The sequence below is a fragment of the Rhinichthys klamathensis genome, unplaced genomic scaffold (genome assembly GCF_029890125.1).
Source record: "Rhinichthys klamathensis goyatoka isolate OS25496 unplaced genomic scaffold, OSU_Roscu_1.1 h1tg000277l_1, whole genome shotgun sequence".
Lineage (NCBI taxonomy): Eukaryota > Metazoa > Chordata > Actinopteri > Cypriniformes > Leuciscidae > Rhinichthys > Rhinichthys klamathensis.
In genome coordinates, this window is record NW_026606796.1 from 428478 (window position 1) to 452913 (window position 24436).

Genomic DNA, 24436 nt, shown 5'->3' on the forward strand with positions numbered 1-24436 from the left:
TACAGTTGCACAGAGGTTTGGGTTTTGCATAATACACTAAGTTATGACCATTTTACACTTTATATTAAGTGGACAGTTCCTGAGGAGTTACCATGTAAGTACACTGTTAATACAGTTGCACAGAGGTTTGGGTTTTGCATAATACACAGTAAGTTATGACCATTTTACACTTTATATTAAGTGGACAGTTCCTGAGGAGTTACCATGTTAGTACACTGTTAGTACAGTTGCACAGAGGTTTGGGTTTTGCATAATACATGTAAGTTATGACAGTTTAACACATTATATCAAGTGCAGAGTTCCTGAGGACTTACCTGTACACTGGTACCACAAGGGAAAACTTTAGCTGTAATTCAACATAAGTCCTGCCGGTCATATAGTAAATACATGGTATACACATAGGAATCATCATGGTTTCAGTGTGTTCTTAACTAGTAACTACAGTATGGAAGACTGCGTGTGGAAGTGGAACAACTTGTGTGAATACATATTGTTGTTACAAAATGTAGTTACATAATGCCTGTTACACATGTGTACTTACTGTAGTGGAAAAAGTGTTGTTACCAATGTCCTGTTACACTTTTGTACTTACACATACCTTTCCGTGGGTTGTTACATATGTGTAGTTACACAAATATTACAGTTGTAAATACTATGTACCAATGTGTATTTACACTGTAGTTACATACTAAGTACATATCTAGTAACCATGTAAGTACACAGGTATTAGGGCCACTTAATATAAAGTGGGACCAATTTGGATTATAACTTTTAACAGTTATTTATATTATTAATTTTGTTTCGACTTGCAGTAATTAACCTATAAGAAAAACAAAATTAGTAAAAAATGTAAATCTCAGTGGAGTAGAAATATGCAAAATGATGTAGAGTAAAACATTTTATATTATTTCATAGAAGGATGCATTTTATACAGGATTTCTGTTTTATTTTAAATATTTGTAATGACTGTCAGTGGACATGTTTGTCACCATATTTTGAGAATGACTTAATCATGATATCTTAAAGTTATAGTAACAGCATGAACAATTTAATCTTATTTGAGAAAATGACGGAAAGCCATGATATGCTTCTAGAAACTATAAGGCATTTCATAACATGTGCAATGGCCAATCTAGCCGTGACTTCATTTACCTATTTAGAGCATGTCTGAAGGCTCTGACTAATGTACTCAAAAAGAACAACACCGTGATCACAATTCAGTGACATCTCTCAATGTAACTGACAGCTGGTCAACCAGTCAGCTGACTGGCAACAGCTAAAGAGGGGCGGAACTCTGCACCCACTGACATGTAGACAGGGTCTCTGTCAGAGAGCAGATCTAAGTTTAACACAGGACAGAGACTGAGACACAAGTGGGAACAAGGGACTGTCTGGGAAGCCTTGCTTTCCTGTACTGACTGTTTGTACAAGTTGTTTTTATATTTCTCTGGAGTTGCCGTCTTAATTGGATACAATTATGAATGTTCAAAAGTGTGCCAGGTGCGGGTTTGTGGTGTACCCAGCGGAGAAGATCAATCTTATCGGTCAGGTAAGGCTTTACCACGTGTGTCTCAATTAAAACGATAGTCCATAGATCATCATAATGAGATAATGTATTTTAAAGTTAAGTCTATCCATGTTTTCTATGATGTGAGCAAGACTACGTTGGACCAATTAAATTGGCCAGATTTTCAGGAGGAGGAATTGTATTCAGTTCTTTTCATTTTCTCACGCTCTGCATGAAATGTCCCTCTTTCCTCTTTCAGAATTGGCACAAATCATGTTTTCACTGTGAAGACTGTAAAATGGTTCTGACTGCCAATAATTTTGTCAGCCATCAGAAAAGGCCATACTGCCAAGTGTAAGTGTTTGAGTAATTTTTGGCTCGAATCTCATTTTTTTTGTAACAATTAAGGCTCAGTGTTTCAATAAGTCCGCATTATTTTTCTTTGCGTCATGGCTGAAGGCATCATTTGCAAAATTTGGCCCTTTCATGTGTTGAATATATAATTATTTGTCTCTCATATCTCATAGGCATAATCCAAAGAACAACACTTTTACAAGTGTTTATGAGACCCCAGTCAACATCAATGCCAAGAAGCAATCTGCGGCAGCCAGTGAGGTGAGGCTTTGTTTACATCACAGACAACACAAAACACAACCAAACTTGATTTAAATTGCAAATACTGCACATCTGACAAATTTCTATAGTAGAGAAACTAAGTACACCTTACAGAGAAAAGCTTAGGTTATAAAAATGAAGAATTGTGTAAAAATTAAAGTCATATTTTGTTTTTCTGTAACATTATTTGAGGGAGTACAAGCGTAAAATTCACAAGCGTGAAAAAAATAAGGTAATGCTGTTACATTGAGGTGTATTTCTATAAAGAATATATTAAATATTAAGTAAGGCGTAATGTACAGTCAGTTGATCTTTATCACAAAATAATGGTAATTTATTTTGCGATAATGACCAGTTGACTGTACATTATAATGAATAAATAGTGTAATACGATTTGAATTTGAATTATTTTATTAGTTTACTTATGGAGACTTTAAAAATACTTGACTTTAAAGATATTTAAGCTCATTAACAGCTTTGAAACACAGGCATGTGCAAAGTTTTTAAATTAAATAAACGAAAAAGTTATTTTAAACAACCATACAGATTCAGAGAAACTTTACAATTCAGCTTTTTAGGCTGCCTGAATTTTAGTGGTTCAGCTTCCTGAATTAGAAGCTGAACTAGTGGTGGTCAGTGTATACTGTCTTACACTGATTTGCAAGCAAAAGGTATTTAAAGAATTGAATATGGGTCATTTTGCTCGTAATACCCCCTATATGAGTTGGGTTAAAGTGTTGTTTTTAGGAGAGCTCAAAGGCCCTGGTGACTCTACAGGATTGGAATGAGAACTGCATCTCTCTAGTTATTTCTGTAGTGTGACATGATACTCTTCTCTGGCCTTCTTTATGTATTTGGTGTTTAAATTTATACCACATGTACATAGCCCACCTCTCTTCCTTTCTGGCTTCCTTTCCCTCCCTCTCTTTTTCTATATCTCTCTCTGTGGGATCCCCAGCTGTCCCTGTCTGTCACTGAGCTCTGCGATGATGGTATTCAGAGTGACAAATTGCAAACCACCAAACTTCCATTTCACATGTATAATTTCATTTCATCACCAGAAAATGATCAAAAGACAGTGTAGAAAAAGACCAACTAGACCCACTGACATTGCACATCTTTGAATATGACTTTGCTTGTGCTTATAGGAAGCTCACCGACAGCTTCATGTTTATGTCCCTCTGGTTTTTTAGAATAGATATAGAGAAGAAGGGGAGCGTTTTATGTCCACTTTTCACTATGACATGAGATCAAAAGAAATCGAGCAAGCTCGTGCGGCCAGCCAGCTTTCCAGTCAGGTGAGTAACCCCCTGATAAAAAAATATATAGACTGTAGGAACAGAAATCCATTAAGTTTAAGTTTAGCCATGGACTTCAACATGTGACTGGTTTCTAATCTTTCTAAAAGCAGCAAGGTTACCAAACTGAATTTGTGGGCCAACAGTCATTTTACTCAGGCAGCGTTACCAGCCAGGAAATCGTACGTGTGACCCAGGCTCAGAAGACCATCAGTGACGTGAGTGATCTGATTCAGACATAAAGGGCAAATGCTTTGAAAAATGTTCTTGCTATTATCCTGCATCAATAAATGGATAAATATTGATGATGTATTAAAAAAAAGTGACCTGACATGGTAATTTGGGCTGCAGGTGGAATACAAACGAGGCCATGAAGCACGTGTGACGCAGTTTACGTCTGTAGCAGACACACCTGAGATGATACATGCCAAGACTGGAGTCTCATTGGCCAGTGATGTAAGGACAAGTTTCCAAAGTGACCTTAGACACTGAAATGGCATGCAAGGTTTTAAGAATTCAAGAATCTTTACAACATTTTTGTGAGCTTGGTATAGTATTCTCTCATAGCAAACTGTGCTAGTAGTAAATTCTTTATGTCATACTTCTAATGACGGTTGATCAAATCCAAGCGAATTGTATAATAATATAATATATTGTAAGTATAGTAAATGCAACCTTTTAGTATGTTAGAATAAAACGTAACATTTTAGACATGAGTTCCAAAAACGTTAAATAAAAATTTCCTTAAACTGCGTTGTACCGAATGTTGCAGTGGCCACTGAGGCTAAATCGATTGTGCAGAAGGAGGTTCAAATCTTACCCCTGATAATTAGGTATTGCACAAATTGTGTGTTTCTTGTCTGTGATGTGTTTTGTTGATTTACAGGTGAAATACACAGAGGAATATGAACAATCTAAAGGAAAGGGCAGTTTTCCAGCCATGATCACTCCAGGATATGAAATGGCAAAGAAAGCCAATACACTGGCTAGCAATGTAAGCAAAATGATTCTGTTGCAAAAAAAAAGTGCTGTTTCTTTCCAACCGGGTCCAGTATGAGTTTATTATTCCTTGCTTTTTTATTTAGTTGGAGTATAAGAAAGGCCATGAAGAACGAGTATCAAAGTACACCGCTGTGACGGATACTCCTGACGTACTTTTAGCTAAAAATCAAGGGAAGATCGTCAGTGATGTAAGTGAATAGAATCTTGAAAATTCTTTGTGGCTGAATACTCTTCATATATCCTCACTTTGTCTCCTTCCATGAAAACAGTATGTCTACACTGAAGGCTATGAACAGCAGAGGGGCAAAGGCAGTTTTCCTGCCCACTTCACTCCTGGATACCAGGTGGCCAAAAAAGCAGGCGAGATGGCCAGCAAAGTAAGTTTCCAAATGTGCGATTGCATGTAAATGCCAGCTGCATGTGCGTGATAGATGTAAAATCAGTGTTGTTTTCGTGCAGGTGAAATATCAACAGAAATATGAGCAGGAGATTAAGGGCAAGGCCAGCACTGAAGCCGGGGCTGCAGAATTTGCTTTGGCCAGAGAGAATGCAGAACACTTCAGTCAGGTGATACAATGCGCTTTTGCACATACAGTATCTTTGGTTTACATCCTATGTGGTTACATCATTGCACATGGTTATACTAAACGTCTCTAATTCCTTTAGCATGCCTATACTGAGGATTATGAACAGCAAAAGGGCAAGGGCAGCTTCCCCGCTATGATTACCCCTGGATACCAGATGGCCAAGAGAGCCCATGACATGGCCAGTGATGTGAGTTTCACCACTGCTGAAGTGGTCTGTCATGTATGTCACTCTAGAGGCATCAAAAGAACATATTTAGACTTTCTGACTGTCTAAATGACTGATTGTGTATGTTCTCTCATGTCACAGGAATTCATTCTGACAGATGAATATAGGCTTCCTGTAGAGTAGATTGAGCTCTTTCTGGTATTGTTGTGTTTGAACACCTTCCTTACCCCTCTCTCTCCATTTTTAACCTGCAGCTGAAATACAAGAAGGATTTGAAGAAGATGAAGGGATCTTCTGCATACCACACTTTAAACACTGAGGACAACCTGACTCTGATGAGTGCACGCAAGATCAACAAGCTAATGAGCGAGGTGAGGGGACTTATGCCCTTGGTCCATTGCCTAATGTTGAGAAGAGGTACAGGAGAATAGATGGAGAATAGACATTTACTATCTCCAGTTAAAAATATTTAGAAACATCCTTGATTAGTTAGCTGTAGTATTGTAACATGGCCTTCTGTGGCAATTTAGGATGCACAAGTGCTAAAAGAGAAAGAGAGGATCAGTGAACTCATCTGTCATCAGCTTAGCCAGACATAACGTCTCCACACCTGCATTCCCCACATCCCATGAGCCCTCCTACTGAGCCCAGCCACCCACAGATATAAACAAAGAGAACACGCAAGCCCAGGGGCCACATCATCATTCTATTTTGACCCTCTCACACGACCAGTAGATTTTTCATTCTGCATGCCACAGTGTATGCCTGATGATACCATCCTTCCCTGATTTACAAGCAAATGTCAAAAGGGCACATGGTTTTCTGTGATAGAGACTTAAAACGGCCTATGTGACCCGGGCATCCTCCCATTATACAGGTTGAATACAAGAAGGACCTTGAGAACACAAAAGGCCACAGCATCAACTACTGTGAGACGCCACAGTTCAAGAATGTGTCAAAGATCGCCAAGTATACCAGTGATGTGAGTGCCTCATCAATGATGTGACTGCTATACCCAAAGAATGACTGCATATTCTATATTTAAGGTGTTGCTGTGCTGGGCACTTTTGTGCAGTCAAATGCAAGCTCATTCACTCTGTGTTTGCAGAATAAATACAAAGAGAATTACACCAATCACATGAAGGGGCACTATGAGGGGGGTGGCATCGACAAACAGACCATGCATGCCATGAACGTCAGAAAGCTTGCCAGTGATGTAAGAAAAAAAATATTTTTTTTACATAATATCTCTCCTTTTTTTTTTTATTACCAGGCATAGAGCAGTGTGCTTACATATTCTCTAATACCATTTGATTTCAGATTTCCTACAAATCAGAATATGAGCAGGAGAAGAATGTACAGGGTGAGTACAACTATCCAGCCACCATCACCCCATCCTATCAGTCCCAGAAAAAACTGGAGCCGCTCAAAGATGTAAGTCTGTCATTCTTGTTGCTGCTATACACTGTATTAGAGTGTATATACGTTGTCATTCAGTAATAATGCCAACCTTAATTGCTTGAACAGTGCTGTGTTAGCCTTACAAATGATCTTCTTTACGCTTGTAAACATGCAAGCTAATCTAAATGGATGTCCTTTTTCTCCCACTCAGAAAAACTACAGACAACATATCGACAAGCTGAAATTCAGCCAGGTTGCGGACACTCCTGAAATTGTGCAAGCCAGAATCAATGCTCATCAGCTTAGCAATGTAAGCATCAATTGTCCTTTTCATTGAGTGTTTAAGTTAATTTAATATAACATATCTACAGTAAGCCTCACATATAATCTCTCTCTCATTAAAGCTGAACTACAAAGCCAACTATGAGAAGACAAAGACACAGTATACTTCGTCTCAAGATACACCAGAACTTAAGAAGGCAAAAGCCAATGCAGAACTTGTCAGTGATGTAAGGCTATGCTCACATACATTCCAGAGCCTTGGCACATTGTTTGTCATCCATATATAAATAGTTTACCAGTGTTGACTGCATTGTTAAGCACTTTCTTTCTGCACGTTCACAGATCAAATACAAAGAAAACTGGGAGAAGAACAAATCCAAAGCATGTGATATCGGCCTGGATACTCTGACATTCAAAGCTGCCAAAGCCTCTCGAGACCTAGCTAGTGATGTAAGAATCAAATGTTCAATGTTTAAATGTAAATCTTCATTCAAATTTGTTTTCTTGGATTTATTTGATTTCTTGGGCCGTACAGATCAAGTATAAGGAGTCATATACAAAGAACAAGGACAAAGCCATTGGAATGGATGTGAGTGACTCTAAAACACTGCACTCCCTTCAGGTGGCCAAGCTTAGCAGTCAGGTAAGTCTGAGTAGCTAAAGTCAGGTTAAGTTAAACAAAACTGTATTTTTCCCATTAACATGAATGCTCAATCTAAGATTCTTCAAATACTATAGCCTAAACAAAAAACAATCAAATTTCTGTGCTATAGGTCGCTTATAAAAAGGGTTCTAAGGAGACTCAATCCAAGTTCCACCTTCCTTTGGACATGGTGAATCTGAGTCATGCTAAAAAGGCTCAGGCCCTGGCAAGTGATTTGGAGTACAGGACGAAGTTACACGATTACACCGTCCTGCCTGATGACATGAAAGTGCAGCAAGCTAAGAAAGCTTACCAACTGCAGAGTGATGTAAGAAGACGAAAGCATGTCTATATGCAAGACCAGAGTAGAATGATACAGATAATGGGAATTCATTTATGCATGCTAAATGGATATTTGTTTTGGCTCTTTTAGAACCAGTACCGGTCAGACCTGACCTGGATGAAAGGAGTCGGATGGGAGGCTGATGGCTGCCTGGATGTGGAACAAGCCAAGAAGGCAGGAGAACTACTCAGTGAGGTTGGTGATTACAAAATGTGTATTCCATACAGATTAGACTCGTATAGCCAGTCACAAGTATTTCCCTAGGCTTTTTAACCGTAAAAAAACATCCTGTTAAATTTATCCTGCTGCACTTTTCACCTCTATACAGAAAAATTATCGCCAGAAGGTGGATGGTGTGAAGTTCACACAAGTGGCAGACACTCCTTCCATCATACATGCCAAGAAGAGCCAGGAACTACAGAGTGGCGTAAGATAAGATCAATCTGATTGTATATTCATCTCCTCGGTGGACATTTAACTGGAGTCCTATCTGAGATTGGTTGGTGTTTTCTCATCCTCAGCTGACGTACAAGGCGGGCACTGAGCAGACAATGCACCAGTACACTATGAGCAAAGATGAGCCTCTCTTCAAGCAAGCCAAAGCTAATGCAAAGCTTCTCAGTGGGGTATGAAATTAATCACATGAACCTGTACTTATGTTGCACCAATAACCTGCACACAAACTAACAACCCACCGCCTGCTTTTAATCAACGTTACATTGGTAATTTTCAGAAAACATATAAGGGTATTTGGGAAGAGCAGAGAGAGAAGGGTTTTGAGCTAGGCCTGGACACGCTTTCCATTCTCGCAGCCAAAACAACAAGAGATCTCGCCAGTGATGTGAGTGACCAAACACTCTGATACACATGACTCACTTGGCCCTTAACTAGACACTGGAATCTTAAGTATCGTGACTTATAATCTAATCTCCCGATATTCCATTTATGTAGGTGAAGTACAAGCAAGAATATGAGATGACAAAAGGGAAGATGATTGGTGTGAAGACTGTGTCAGGTGATTCTCAGATGGCCCATTCGGCCCAGGCCACCAAACTCCAGAGTGACCTCAACTACAAGAAAGAGTATGAAGACACCAAGACAAAATACAGTTCCTTACTCGATATGATGACCCTCACCCATGCCAAGAAAGCCCAGGAACTGGCCACTGAACAAAACTACAAAACCTTCTTACACAAATACACCCTCCTGCCCAATGATATGAAACTGGAATGGGCCAAGAAAGCATATGGCCAACAGAGTGATGTAAGAGCCCAGCATTCAATTGAATGGCTTCAATTGAATGACTTTACAAGTCATTTACAAGCCAATGACTTGTAAAGCTAAATGCAACAAAACTTTGTTTTCTTCACAGAAAAAGTATCGCTCTGACCTGAACTGGATGAAAGGGGTAGGATGGGAGACCACTGGATCACTTGATATACAACAGGCCAGAAAAGCTACAGATTTAGCCAGCGAGGTACAGATCAGCCTCTCATGAACGTAACCAACCATACACACTAAATGTTATTGTTTTTCTTCTTTCAGATCTTAAATTCAAATAACTTAAGGGAGTCACTAGATTCTTAGGTCATCTGCAGGACTCTCCAAAAAAATGTAAAGTGGAGTACCACTTGGAGAATAGTTATGTAATGCTTGCATAGCAAATAGCTTAAGCAATAGGTAAATGGCTGGGGTTATATTTAGCAGAGAATATATCTGCTAAACTATACAAAGTGTTCGGTTCATCAGCACTTTGTATAGTTTATTAAGAACCCTTGTCTCAGCAAACATGGCTGAGAACTATATTAAATATACGGCATATATCTTCAACTAATACAGTAGTTGAGTATTTTACTAAAGAAGAGTTATTTTATATACTAATTTACTAAAGAATATTTTTGTTAAATTTTAACCTTGGAATAAACTGAAGGTTTTAAGACTTTGAAAAATTTACAGCAGAGAAACATTATGATTTTAAGTGATGCTGTTAGGGTCCTCCATGAATATTGTTAGATGGCCTTACTTTGAGTATAGATGTGAAACTCAGCTAAGATAAAAAAAAGCATATGCTTAGGGGTTAACACTTAAATTATGCATGTGTTACTTAAAAGCTATTATGAAATGACTGAAGCAAAACATCCTTGAGATGAAAGACCTTGAGGGCTGTACACCCAAGAGACAGTTCAGACAATAAATTTAAAACACATTTATCTCCCAGCACTGAAAGTCAATATAAATCTTTGCCATGACCTGTATATGTTCCAGAAAAAATACAGACAGAATGTGAGTGCTCTGAAGTACACCAGCGTGGAGGACACACCAGAGATGGTCCAGGCCAAAATCAGCAGCAAACTGGTTCTTGATGTACGTCTTTTCTATGAATCAGTATTTGAATCTATGAATTGAATTCTGTGATAATTGTTAAAAGAGATCATGTATGTGATCTTCATGTCAACAGAGATTATACAGAAAGAAAGGAGCGAATGAAATGCACAAGTACACATTGATTGGAGATATTCCAGAGCATGTGCAGGCTAAGATCAATGCCATGAACATCAGTGAGGTGAGAATCCATTACACACACTGCTGTTTCTGTTTCAGTAGCTCTTAAAAACATGCACAAACAATTGAATTTCCACATTAAGTAGAATTTTTTTTTTTTACATAGTCACGTTACAAAGAGTCCTGGACAAAGATTAAAGATGGTGGCTACAAGTTGCGCTTGGATGCTATTCCATTCCAATCAGCCAAATCGTCTGCAGAAATCCTCAGTGATGTGAGTATTTTGTACACAATAGGGATGAACTACAGTTTCTGTTGTCCGTTTATCTAACTCTATAAAATGTTTACCTCCAGCAAAAGTACAAGGCACAGTTTGAGAAGACAAAAGGGAAGATGATTGGGCTAAAGGGACTACAGGATGACATAAACATTGCTCACTCTGTGCATGCCACAAATATACAAAGTGATGTGAGTATTCCAGCAAGGATACAACCGAATGAAGTAGCATGAATGTGAGTTTGAGAGGTCATGCTCAAGCAATTGATCAACTTTCTCTCTCCTTAGCTCAAATACAAAAAAGACTCTTCTAAGTCGCATTCTCAGTTCCATCTACCAATGGATATGTTAGACGTGCTCCATGCTAAGAATGCTCAGTCTCTGATCAGTGATCAGGACTACAGACTTACATTACACAAGTACACAACACTGCCCGATGACCTCAAAGTGCAGGCTGCCAAGAGAGCATATGAACTGCAGAGTGAGGTAATGTCTTATTCAATGCATTTCCACTAATATGGTTACCAATACTCATTGCTCCACAGAATGCCTCTGAAAGTCGAGTGCTCTTGAACATACTGTGTTTATACAACAGAAACTCTACCGCTCTGATCTGAACTACCTTCGTGGTGCGGCCTGGATTGCCACCGGTGCCTTACAGATTGAGGGGTCCAAAAGGGCCACAGATCTAATCAGTGAGGTATGAATGGCTATTTAAATTTCAACACTTTGATCCAGCATGGTCATCTGCACTGCTGTTCAAAAGTTTGGGCTCATTAAGATTTTGTTTTAATGAAATTAAGACTTTTATAACAATTGTACGATCTCCAAACTTTTGGACAGTAGTGTATGTATTTTTAATTCACATTATAAATGTATTTATTTGTGTTGCCTAACAGAAAAAGTATCGCCAGCAACCCTACTCTTTTAAACACACATCTGTCACGGATTCTCCGGATATTGTGCATGCAAAGACCAGTAGCAAGATCAATAATGAGGTAGGAGGACATGCAATATTGTCTCTGTGTTTTGTGATTTGCAGTGATAGAGGGATCATAATGTCTTGTGGTCTGATATTATTTAGCGCTTGTACAAAGAAAAGGGAGAGAACTTCAAGCACAGCTACACCATTACTGCTGAGCGACCTGAAATCACCCAGGCCAAGATTAATGCTGCTAACTTCAGTGATGTAAGATGAGCCTTCCAAGTCTATTTTTGTGTTTATGGATAATGCTACATCATAAAATCCACTATTCTTAACCGAAGTTGATAGCTCATTTTAAAGATATTCTAAAGAGGAATTTATTCAAATGAACTTGTGTTTAAGATGATAAAAAAGACAAAAGTTTGAACATTTTCTGTTTTATTTCAGGTTAAATACAAGGAGTCATGGAATGTGCTAAGAGCTCAGGGTTATAAACTCACCATGAAGGATATCCCCTTCCAGGCTGCAAAAGCCTCCACCAGCATTGCTAGTGATGTAAGATTACCCTCTCTAAATTTACACACATTTATGGGCAAAAACAGCTCTGATAAACTCATGCATTAATATACATAAGCAATCATGCCGCCAAGTTTGTGTTAAACAGCATATTCAAAATGTACACCGACATCCAGTTGAACATATTCACCTCCTTTGCCTTAATAGGTTCAATACAAGCACAGCCATGTATTGGAGAAGGGCAAGCACATCGGAGCTCGTAGCCTTCTGGAGGACTCGCACCTCATGCACTGCATGGAGATGGGTCGTTTGCACAGTGACCAGCATTATCGCAAAGACGCCGTGTCCACCAGCGGCCAGTATCAGCTGCCTCTGGACATGGTGAACTTGGTTCAAGCCAAGAAAGCCCAGGCCTTAGCCAGCGACCAGGATTACAAGACTCACATCCACTCTTACACAGTCCTTCCTGATGATATAAAGGTGCAGTGGGCCAAAAAGGCATATGACCTGCAGAGCCAGGTGAGAATGAGTAAGGCCATAAAAGATTAAGATCCTGATCTTGAGTTTTGGATTTATACCATAAAGGAGTGACAGGCCAAAGCATCTCAATACAATCATTAAAATCTCGTCTTCTTTGTCTTTTCAAAGAATGTATACAAATCAGATCTGAACTTCATGAAGGGAGTGGCCTGGGATTCAGCAGGCGCACCCCAGATGGAGTCTGCAAAGAAAGCCGGAGAGCTCATTAGTGATGTAAGTTGCACTTCAATTCAACATGAAATCAAATTACCCTATTTACTTTCTTAATGCAATTCCCTGGTCTTATGGTGAATTCTGGTATGGAACACCCACTTTTCACACTCCAATCAATTATTTTTTCTTTTAAATACCCTGCTTCACACATATTATTGAAATAAAATAGGTTGCGAGTGGGGTTTCATGTTTATATTCGTAATTTTGCCAGCATACTTTGATAAAATCACGGTTAATAATAAATGCTTTTCTTCATCGTTACCCTCTGTAGAAGAAGTACCGTCAACATCCTGACAGTCTGAAGTTCACTCAAATTGCTGATTCACCAGATATCCTCCATGCAAAGAACAGCTACATGCAGTGTAGTGAGGTAAGCTTCATCCAGCATGCTTATTTCAATGTGTGTGTAGGCAGTGATTGTTTTAGGTGAAGTGAATAACACGACTTTTATCCTGTTTCAGAGGATGTACAAGTCTGGAGACTCTGATTCTATGCACAAATACACATTACACTCTGATCATCCTGACTTCATCAGAGCAAAGATCAACGCTCGGCAAATTAGCAATGTAAGTTTTTTGGGTCTCTTACGAGAGGTATCTCAGTATCTCTGAAAGAAGTCTCTAATGCTCACCAAGGCTGCATTTATTTGATCAAAAATACAGTAAAACAGTATTATTGTGAAATATTTTTTTCTGTTTTAATACATTTTTAAATATAATTTATTCTCATGATGGCAACGCTGAATTTTCAGCACCATTACTCCAGTGTTCAGTGTCACATGATCCTTCAGAAATCATTATAATATGCTGATTTGGTGCTCAAGAAACGTTTATTATTATTATCAATGTTAAAAACTGTTTTTGCTCCATAATATTTTTTGTGGAAACCAAGATTTCCCAATATTTTTGATGAATAGAAAGTTCAAAATAACAGCTTTTATTTTAAAAAAAAGAAGTATTTTGTAACTGTTTTCAACATTGATAATAATAATAATAAATGTTTCTTGAGCAGCAAATCAGCTTATTAGACTGATTTCTGAAGAATCATGTGACACTGAAGACTGGAGTAATGATGCTGAAAATTCAGCTTTTTGTCGCACAGGAATAATTTACTTTTTAAAATATATTAAAATAGAAAAACGTTTTAAATTGTAATACTATTTCACAACATCACCTTTTTACTGTACTTTTGATAAAATAAATGCAACTTTGGTGTGCATGAGATTACATTAAAAAAAGATTTCGAACATTTGAATGATAGTGTACATCCTTTAATATTGTCTATGCTCTTTTTTTCTCTTTCACTTTGCAGAAAGTGTATAAAACATCAGGTGAGCAGGTGAGGTCTGCAGGTTATGACTTCAGGTTGGACGCCATTCCCTTTCAGACAGCCAAGGCATCTAGAGAAATTGCTAGTGATGTAAGTTATCATCAAAATGTTTATCTGCCAAATTGTGTACTATTTCATTAAGTAAAACCCAACTTCAGAATTTTAATTTAACATATGTTGTACCATTGCTTCTCAGTTCCGCTATAAGGAGGCATTTGTCAAAGAGAAGGGACATCAGGTGGGCCTCCTCAGCGTTGAGGATGACCCCAAGATGAAACACTCATTGGCTGTCGGGAAGCTCCAGAGCAACAACGTGTACAAGAAGCAGTCCCAGGAGACACGCTCTCAGTTTAAGATCCATGCCGACCAGCCTGATTTCCAGCATGCTAAGAAGAGCCAGGCTCAGCTCAGCAATGTCAACTATCGCCAGCATCTCCATGACTACACCTGCGATTCTAATCAGCTCAACGTCATACATGCTAAACAAGCCTACCAGCTGCAGAGCGATGTGAGTTTTGGGATTATTAAATGTTGTGAAGAACTGTATTGATGCCATTGTATGCTAATGCCTCTCTATGATGACATGTGGTTGACATGAGACACTATGCATGTGAAAATATGTCCTTGGAGTGACTTGGTAGCAATATTTGCCAAAAGTTTCTCAGATGACATTATTTTGACAAATGAATTGTTCTTTGTCCTCGTGTAGCAAGTTTAATGGTCCTGACTCTGTGGTTGCAGGTCAACTACAAATCAGATCTGAACTGGATTAAAGGTGTGGGCTGGACCCCACCTGGCTCTCATAAGGTAGAAATGGCCCGCCGTGCTGCAGAACTGGGCCTTGCTGAAGGAGTGACCACTGATGAGGCTATCGCCCAGTATCAGCATCTAATGGTGAGACAGAACTCTACATCACAATATTACTTATCTGAAGATATCTGAATAGGATCATTTGCTCTGTTTCAAACCCTAGTGAGCTGCATTGTTAGCATCCTAAGCATCATGAAACCTCATAAGTGATTGTTTTGGAACACTACTTAGGCAGCAGCTCCACAAGCTAAACAAATAGCACTGATGATGTGACTGTGAATTGATTTCAATAGAGTTAGGATGCTAGCATGTTGCTAACCTAATAGTACAATACTTTAAGAATAAAAATACATAACATACACAAATATTGTACATAATATATCTTTTTTGACACATTTAGTATTTGTAGTGAAACTTAACTAGAATTGAAGAATTTGGCTAAAACAAGGTATCTTTGGAAACATATTAAATCATATCATATCAGGAGTGCGCCTTCAAATGGTAGCGCACTAGGTTTTGGAACAGAGCAATTGTCATGCTTTTAAAAATTTTACCACATTACCAACTTGACTCTATTTCCTCTCCCCATAATGCATTTGATCATTTTCTTCTGTCTCAGATGCTCCAGAGACAGCAGGAGTTCCAGGAGCAGCAGGAATCCACCACAGAGCAGACGGATACCACAAAGGAGTTCCAGCAGCCAGGAGTCAATCCTGATGCTATGGAGATCCTCCATGTCAAGAGGAAGAAAACTATTCACACCACATTCAAGCAGGCCAAGACCACAAAATCCATCACGTCACAGTCTGTTGCTTCCCATTCAACCACAAGTCAGTCTATCACCAACCAGTCCTCCAAGAAACAATCCATTATGAGCCAGTCTCATGCTGATGAATCCACCGCAAGACAGATGAGTGAAAACCGGGCCATCACAGATCAGGCTGCTGCAAAGTCAGGAACAATGTAATCTGTCATTCTTGTCTTTTTTTTAAAATCTAATTTATGAGCATCATGTAGATCCTGGTGTTCTCTGGTTATATTTTTAATTGAGCGATATTTAGATGAAAGCTATAAGTGAAAAGTGAACTTGAAGATGGTTAAAGTGCAGACTGTAAACAATGAAAATCATGGTTGGTTTTCTTTTAACTATGGTTTAATGAAGGTGATTGTAGTTATTGTTATGAAAATATCAAACAAAGCTGCATGTATGGACAATGTATGTAACGAATAAGGGTGAGCGTGATTTTGGAGAAGTGCCCTCACTGTGTAAGAGTAAGATCCATGTTCCTCTGGTGGATTTGATAGTAAGTAATACGCTATGTTTGAGATATTGGATATATTGTATGTCTATCAAGTTGCGCTTTATGAGAAAGCCCCGCAACTCAGAATTTTAAGTGTGAATTATGACACATGATGATAATAATAAAAGTTTTTGTTTCAAATATCCTTCATAAAACATTTCACCTTTTTAACAATCTTGAGCACTAGAGGGCAGTCATAGACAGTTTTATTGTGTTGACAGTCTTGTTATAAACTTTTGTTTGAGAAAGGACTTCTCAGATAGATAGATGGATGGATGGATCACTGTAAAAGCTGTAAAAAAGCGGTATTCCTCCAGGCAGTTTGGAGGAACTGCTCAGCGGGGTCTCGCTGATATTGCCGGGACATAATGAAAATCAGTTTAAGCAAATAAATCATGTTTATTTTCTTGCTTTTCCAATGCAAGTGTTGACCCATAATGCCTAAAGCAGAGGTGCTGAACAACTGTTGTGAAGGAACTGGTGATGGTTAGTCCATGAGAACACTTGTGAAGGCTGATGCGAGTTCACAGATGAGTTCTGGGCATTGGACTACTGGAATTGGTTACGGGAATCGGTAGAAAAACTCATAAGAAAAAAATAGGTCTATTCGCTTCAAATGCTGCATTATAGCATATGGAATAAAAACTGTTTTCTGGTTAATACATGATGCATGTTTACTTTAACTTCAAGCCTTATTATAGTGATCATATTCATACAATATATCTATAGGATTAGAACAGCTGGGTTTTCTAAATACATCTTTCTAACAGTGATTCCTCAAGAGTGGTAATAGGATAGACACAAAGGATGACTAATTATGAAAATGTTTGCAATTAGTGTATATTTTGCATGCATATAAAAGCAGAAATGTCATGTCAAGTGTTTTAAAGAAAGAAAAAGCAGCATCCCCTCAGACAAAGTTCACTGCTGAGGAAAGAGGAGAGCCTGACATCTCTTAAGAAAGCTTTGAGTAATGTGACCATTTTTCCTAGAGACAAGAACTGCCAGTGAGTCAGTGGGTTTGTGGTCAAAGTGGTAGTAAAATCATCTACTGAATGTGTGCAGTCATCATTCCACCCCGTTTAATTTGGTGTCCAGCAAACCCCTTGTCACCCAAGTTTCTTTATGCATCTCACTGGACCTTTAAGAGTGAATTTGTATTGCTTTTGGGCTTAGTACTTTACAAACACACGAGTGTGATTAGACTGAGTCAATCCAGGGAGCTGGACATGAATTTCGCTAATGCAAACCTGACGGCTCTCAAAGGCACATGTGCACTGACGTTTCTGGTATTTCTCTGACATGAAGGCCTCGATCTGAGCTAGTTTAAACAGAAGTTTTATGATCTTTCGTGATGGAGATCAATTGCTAAATTCATAACATAACCAGGGCAACCTAAGAGCATCAGCCACTTGGCTCTGTCTTTAGTTTGCTTTTGCAAAGAACATGAATGTTCCAAAGATCTTAGGAAACACTGCCTAACCCTTTGAGTATAGTTTACACATGTTGTAAATTTCAAGTGTACCTTCAAGCTCATTTTGAAAAGAAAATACTGTGCACTGTGTATTTTCTACAGCCAGTGAGGGGGGACCAGCGGACACACATGAAACGTGACATGGTGGCCAGTCAGTTCTGTCCAGTTTGAAGTGAACCCTGTCCGTTTAAATAGTGCCACATGGCTTGTATAAAAAAAGCCGGACTTAATGAGTTGTATTCCACTGGGGTATTGGCTTTCATGAGTCGGCCTTTCCACATGGAAAATAAGGACATTCCTGAGTCTTCTGTGCTGCAACGCAAACTGTCAGAATTAGATCCGTAGATGGAAAAATGAACACATGCTCTCTGCCTAAGTAGGCTACTGTAATGCAACACCAGGGATATTTACAGAAGGGGTTCTCAACTGGTGGGTTGCGACCCAAAAATGGGCCACAGGTCTGTTCTGGTAGGGTCGTGACTCGTGGGGAAAAATAGTTAGGATAGCAAAATGAATGGAGAAAACGCAACCCATCTTTTGTTGATATATTCTACAATATTGTTCTGTAAATTCATCTGTCACTTGGTTTTTACCAAAGCCAAATCAGGCTAATGCTAACATGTTAGCCGGTTTCTTGACTAGCAGTTTGTGTCAAACACAATTCGTTTTGTGCGGTACATTGCGGTAAGCATGAAACTATTAGAAGGATGCGCGGAGGTATGGAAATAAATACGTTGACAGGCAGATAGGGCATCCTATAATTGCATTTGGACCGAATGCAATGATTGGACGAACATTTTTTTGGTCCTGAGACTTCCACAGAAGATATATGTAAAAATGTTTATATTTAGACCACTTCTGATTGCTATCGGGATGTGAAGAGTTTCAACCAGCAGGCCTATAGCAAAAAGTGTTTATTAAAAGCATTGCCTATCATACCTTTAAAGGGATACTCCACCAGTTTTTCTTATTAAACTATGTTATTCCCTTAACTAAGACGAGTTGATACATACCTCTCTCGTCTCAGTGCGTGCACTATATCCCTCTGTATTGCCGCAAAACTATGTTAGCACTTAGCTTAGCCCATGCATTAAATATGGGCCAAGCAGAGAAGCGACCAAACACTTCCACGTTTTCCCTATGTAAACACAGTTACTCGAGTAGTGTAACTTGACCTGGGCTGGTGACACAAAATAAACCGTTGCGCTTTTCTAAGCGTTTAAAATTGATGACTATATTGTATGGCGGAATACCATAACAAGTGCTTTTGAGCACTTCGACTTGGCGCAATAATATCTTCACTCGTGAAAAGATTACCGGCTCCCGCTTCCTCTCCCCCTCCCTCCAATAGCATCCAGCTGCTGACATTTCCGTCAATACTACCAACGTGACTTTTACTACCTGTGCTATTAGCAAACTGCAGATCATTTGCAATGGCCGACTTTGTAGATGATTATGACTTCTTTTAGAAGACCCAGAGCCATATCTGTTTGAACCCGAGTACACGGAGGAGGAATTAGCTCTTGTGGACCGTGAGAGGCAAGAAAGATATGATCCAGAACAGACCGGAGCTGGCGAAAGACCACGGGCTTTCTGTAAGTGATCTGAATATTGTTGGTGTAGCCTCATCCTTTAGGCGTGTTCCTGTGCAGGTATAGTCCTTCTTTGTGAAATGTTCGGAGCAAACACGCCACTTCTTCAGAGTCATCAATGGTGTTTTGGGATTCTTGTTCAAAGCAGCTAACCAAGCTCTCCGCTGTATGTGGTGTGTTGGAATTCGGTGAAAAATGACAGCACTATGTACATTCTCCTTATTTTCACAACCCTTTACGATGCACGCTTTAACCATTATTGTACACAAACTAGCTTCCAACAACCTGTTACTTCGTCAACTCCGCTCGAACTACTACTACCGGCGCATGTCACGTTGTATTGACGGAAATGTCAGAGGGAGGGGGAGAGGAAGCGGGAGCCGGTAAGAGGACTTTTCACGAGTGAAGATATTATTGCGCCAAGTCGAAGTGCTCAAAAGCAATTGTTATGGTATTCCGCCATACAATATAGTCATCAATTTTAAACGCTTAGAAAAGCGCAACGGTTTATTTTGTGTCACCAGCCCAGGTCAAGTTACACTACTCGAGTAACTGTGTTTACATAGGGAAAACGTGGAAGTGTTTGGTCGCTTCTCTGCTTGGCCCATATTTAATGCATGGGCTAAGCTAAGTGCTAACATAGTTTTGCGGCAATACAGAGCGATATAGTGCACGCACTGAGACGAGAGAGGTATGTATCAACTCGTCTTAGTTAAGGGAATAACATAGTTTAATAATAAAAACTGGTGGAGTATCCCTTTAAGGACTTTTTTATAATAATCAATCTTGTCACTGTGTTAGGTAAACCTTGGTCAAAAGCAGTTGAGCGCCACTCATTTACTGTCATGTGAGACATCAAGGACCACAAAGGGATGTAGCTAAACTTATAAACAGTACTTGATCCACCATCCCTTTTGTGTGTTTACGCGGTTGGCTCTTCCTTATGTCCCATATGTAATGCATTAAAGATCTCCCGTTCCTTCTATCTCTCTTTCTCTCACGTTTTCTCTGTGGTCTTTGGCAAGAGGGACTGAATAAATAAAAGCATGCATGGAAGAGCCAAGGATTTGCCTCTAGGTGCCAGGGCAGGGTGACCTAAGTGTGAAAATGAGAACAGGATGCACGAGAACGGTTGCTATGACAGACCTCTGGGATTCCCAGCAGAGTGAGGTTTTCTTATGAGTTTTTACTGGACACGGTTCCATTGGAAAACCAACCGTTGTATTGGCTGTTAATCATGTGCACAAATAAAACGTGTAACATACTTCACTTTTGCATCATGGTTCCATGACATGACATTTAAAGCTAATTTGATGGCTGCCTGTTTTCGCTCCTGCCTCACCGCAATGCCCAAGCTCTCCGTTTGTGACGTGCAGGTTCACAGAACCACTGTGGAATCCTGCAGAGAGGGAAACAGGCGTACTGGAGCCATAAAACCAAACCAATCTATTATCGGCCATTTTTCACTGTGAATTTGCTGATAAACTTCATCTTTGTTTAAAGTTGCTGTATTAAAGGGACTTTTTCAAAGCAGGAGATGGTGCATTGCAATTGCACAAATCCAAGGTAATCCCACTCATTCACATTGCTTGCTGGGGTCACTTCCCAAAATCCACAAAAAATAGAACCTAATTGCTGAGTTATTTCTTTTGGCTCAAAAACCACTTCTTTCTTCAATAAATTTGCAAGTCCCCCTGGGGTCCAGTTATAGCTTGGTTTGGTGAATTGCGTTCTCTCATGAGGTAATAAGAAGCATTAGGCTTGGCAGAGAATGCTGTGGAAAACAGATATCCCAAACTGGTAAGTTTTTCCATACTGTGTTCAATGCTATGTACAAGGGTTTACATAAAGTCACGTAACCTTCAGCAGCAAACATTAATTAAGAAAGGGATAATGCATTGAGGGGGTTTATTCTGCAATAATGACATGCTGACTGTACATTTTCCTGCTTATTACATGACTACACACCATAATAAATCTAATATGTGGACATGAAATTTTGATTTGAGTTGAAATTATTTTATAAGTGTAGCCTACCTGTATACTAATGCTGCGTTCCATTTACCTCAGAAGAGGGATGTAGGAGCTGGGAACAATGTCCACCATGTTCCATTACACAGGTTGAAAAACTAAGGAGGAAATATCCAGGCAAACCTTTGCTGGTTCACTACGGTTGATTCGCTGAACAGCCATATTGGATTCTGAAGTCAGGGTTTTGCACTTCCCCCGAGTTTCCCAGTCACAGCTCCGACTTGATGGGGCATTCCAGTTAAAAGTTCCTACTGGGAACAAGGAATTTCACACTTCCACAGACAAATGGAACACACCATAAAGCCTCCTCTAAGAAAAAAAGTAGTCCACTACAATGTACAGAACAATCAGTCTAGAAACTAGACAAACTCTGTAAAAAAAAAAAAACTCTGAAAGGAGTGAAGAGTGAAAGATTTCCGATTTCGCAATGGGCTCGAGTTAGTCGTGCGGATTCGCCATGTTGACCAACAGAAACCTGCTTGGCTAGAAAGTGACTTGAGCTGTTGCTATTTAAAATGTGCCTACATTTCACTAATGAGACTCCATCTTAATAGGAAATATCAGACTGCTGGATGGTGCGACTTACCTAATCAAGTATTCCAGAGAGCCGTGTAATTAACATTCAAAAGGTATGACTGCAATTTACCCAAGCTTAAGCTAATGTGATCTTGGCTTATGAGTTATTTTGACTAAAATGAGTCCAAAAATCATATTTTTTTGAATTTTGAGTAATGTTTCCAATTGATGTAATTCAAAAGGGCTTTATGATCAGGTAATTAACCAGGCAATTTGAAAACCAGTATATTTTTTGCCACATTAGTTGAGCTTTTGACATATCTTTTGTTAAATGGCTATGCTTTTACGATCTCCTCACAGTCTAGTAAAACAGACCTCTGCTGTAAATTAATAGATTTGATTCAGAGTTTGAGGGTAAAATTTGGCCATAATTTGTATCCTTATTAAAATGATATGCCAATTATTAGCTCACAAATATAGTACATGGAATATGACCTCATCTAACCAGATGATTTGTTTTGCAGAACACCTTATCTGGAAATGGTGCTACATTTCATGTCCAGTCAGTGTAATTTGAGCATTTGCACGCTCATGTTTAGTCCATAAAACCGCTATATTGTGTGTTTCAGACATGTGAACGGTTTACTTTTGTTCTAGCACAAAGTTTAAGGTTTATTTTGGGAGCAATTCAGAATTCCATCTGTAGAAGTCATCTATTTTCCTGGACAAATTTATCTAAACTGGAAAATGTTTTCCCTGTGCGAGATAGAATGATGTTTCCATATTTACCTTAATTGTGGTGAACAAAACAAAAGAGTTTAAAATCCACGTTAAATAAAACATTACGAATTATTCAAACTGGAACAGAGGAGATGAAAAGGAAAACATTTAGAGAGAAGAAGGTCTCTGTCAACAGATGGTACTGGAAAATGATTTTAGGTTTGGACTGCAGCATCAGCACATTCTTTAGCAACTGGCAGTATGTTTGAAACATCATGATACCTTCCATGTTTCCTCGGCAGAATCACCTTGGACTGTAGCCTCTGTCAGACGACTAAATTATATTCATTAGCCTGACACAGCGTCCTTAGCTGAACTCACATTGCCTGATAGCAGAACTAGGGATGCACGATGATATCGGGACAACATCGGTATCGGCCGATAAAAGCTTAAAATGACCATCATCGGCATCGGCCGATATGAATATTTCTGCCGATGAGTCTTGCCAAAAGGGTGGCGTGTTTCCTATGCGCACGTGACGACCGTGAACGAAGCATGAGCGCCAGCAACTTAAACTTCCAACTAGGGGTGCTCGTCTCACGGTTTTTGATCGTGGACGATTAAAATGTCTCCACGATCTGCTTTTGAAGAAAAATCATAGTATTGTGCATTCTATCAGTTCAATTCTGGCGCCTTCATCTCAACATACTGTACAACGCGACGTACATTCACATCACATGTAAACGCAGAGGTAGAGTTATACTCACGGGACACTGCAATTCACAAAAGTTCATTGTTTGCATGTGCGTCAAAGTCTTGCTAGGTAAACATGTCATTCACGTGCTGAAGCGCTGTTCTAACATCCGCTTTTCTGAGCGCGTACACGCGACTCTCACAGGAACTAAAAGCCTGTCACAGCGCCTGCATACTAATCTTTCGAGTCTTATTGCGCTGATACTGTCAAATACACACAAGGTTTACATAAACAAAGTTGGTTATGTCTAAAGTGAAAGCAAACAGAGAAAATCTGCTCATGTTGAAATGCGTGTATATTAGACGCGTCGCGTTACTCGCGTGCAGTTCTTAAAGAGACAGTAATAATATTCTGCCGCTTGTCTTTAAAGAGATACTGCACCCAGAAATAAAAATTCTGTCTATCTAATGTTGTTTCAAACCTGGATTCATTTCTTTCTTGTGCTTAAATATACTATGGAAGTCACTGGAGTACAGCAACTGTTTGGTTAGCCACATTCTTCCAAATAACTTTTATAATTTCAACAGAAGAAAGAAACTTGAGAGAGTAAATGATGACAATTTAAATTTTTTGGGAGAACTATCCCGTTAATGTTAATAAAACAACAAAACACAGAGGAAATCACTCACTGCTCTTGACTGAGAACATTAATAGAAGCTTTAATAAGCTTTTTTTGCACTTAAAAAAAAATACAAATATATCGATATCGGTATCGGCATCGGGCAAAATTAGTTTGAAACTATCGGCATATCGAATATCGGCCAAAATCGTATATCGTGCATCCCTAAGCAGAACCTTATACACCCTGCATCAATTCAGTAACCTCATATCCTTTTATACCTCACAGTGTTCCCCATTTGTCTTTGATCAATTCAAGTGCTTTTTAAAGAGGCTCCAAAACATGCTCATATTTGGACAATGTTTAAGCAACAACGAGATTTAATATCAAGCATACTGTTATCAAGATATATGAAGAAGTGTTATTTTTAACGGAAGAGCACGTACTGCACTGTAGTCCAACAGTTGTTCTAACTAATACTTTTTTGTTAACTTTACTTAATGTCTTAACTTAATTGTAAAAATCTAGTAATCT

General features: G+C 39.0%; 1 protein-coding gene across 1 annotated transcript; it reads left to right on the top strand.

Moving 5' to 3' along the window:
* Window positions 1–1332: 1332 nt before the first annotated feature.
* nrap (nebulin-related anchoring protein) lies at window positions 1333–15954 on the top strand. The gene is made up of 43 exons (XM_056268861.1): window positions 1333–1549; window positions 1767–1861; window positions 2035–2122; window positions 3316–3420; window positions 3534–3638; window positions 3772–3876; window positions 4307–4414; window positions 4506–4610; window positions 4692–4799; window positions 4882–4989; window positions 5089–5196; window positions 5430–5546; window positions 6053–6157; window positions 6284–6391; window positions 6496–6609; window positions 6788–6886; window positions 6981–7085; window positions 7201–7308; window positions 7394–7501; window positions 7632–7829; window positions 7935–8039; window positions 8173–8271; window positions 8366–8470; window positions 8578–8685; window positions 8796–9107; window positions 9217–9321; window positions 10110–10208; window positions 10303–10407; window positions 10513–10620; window positions 10701–10814; window positions 10911–11108; window positions 11218–11322; window positions 11522–11620; window positions 11707–11811; window positions 11995–12102; window positions 12271–12582; window positions 12712–12816; window positions 13088–13186; window positions 13278–13382; window positions 14128–14235; window positions 14342–14653; window positions 14887–15039; window positions 15575–15954. The coding sequence occupies exons 1-43, from the start codon at window positions 1478–1480 to the stop codon at window positions 15920–15922; spliced, it is 5586 nt and encodes a 1861-aa protein (XP_056124836.1). The 5' UTR covers window positions 1333–1477; the 3' UTR covers window positions 15923–15954.
* Window positions 15955–24436: the final 8482 nt, after the last annotated feature.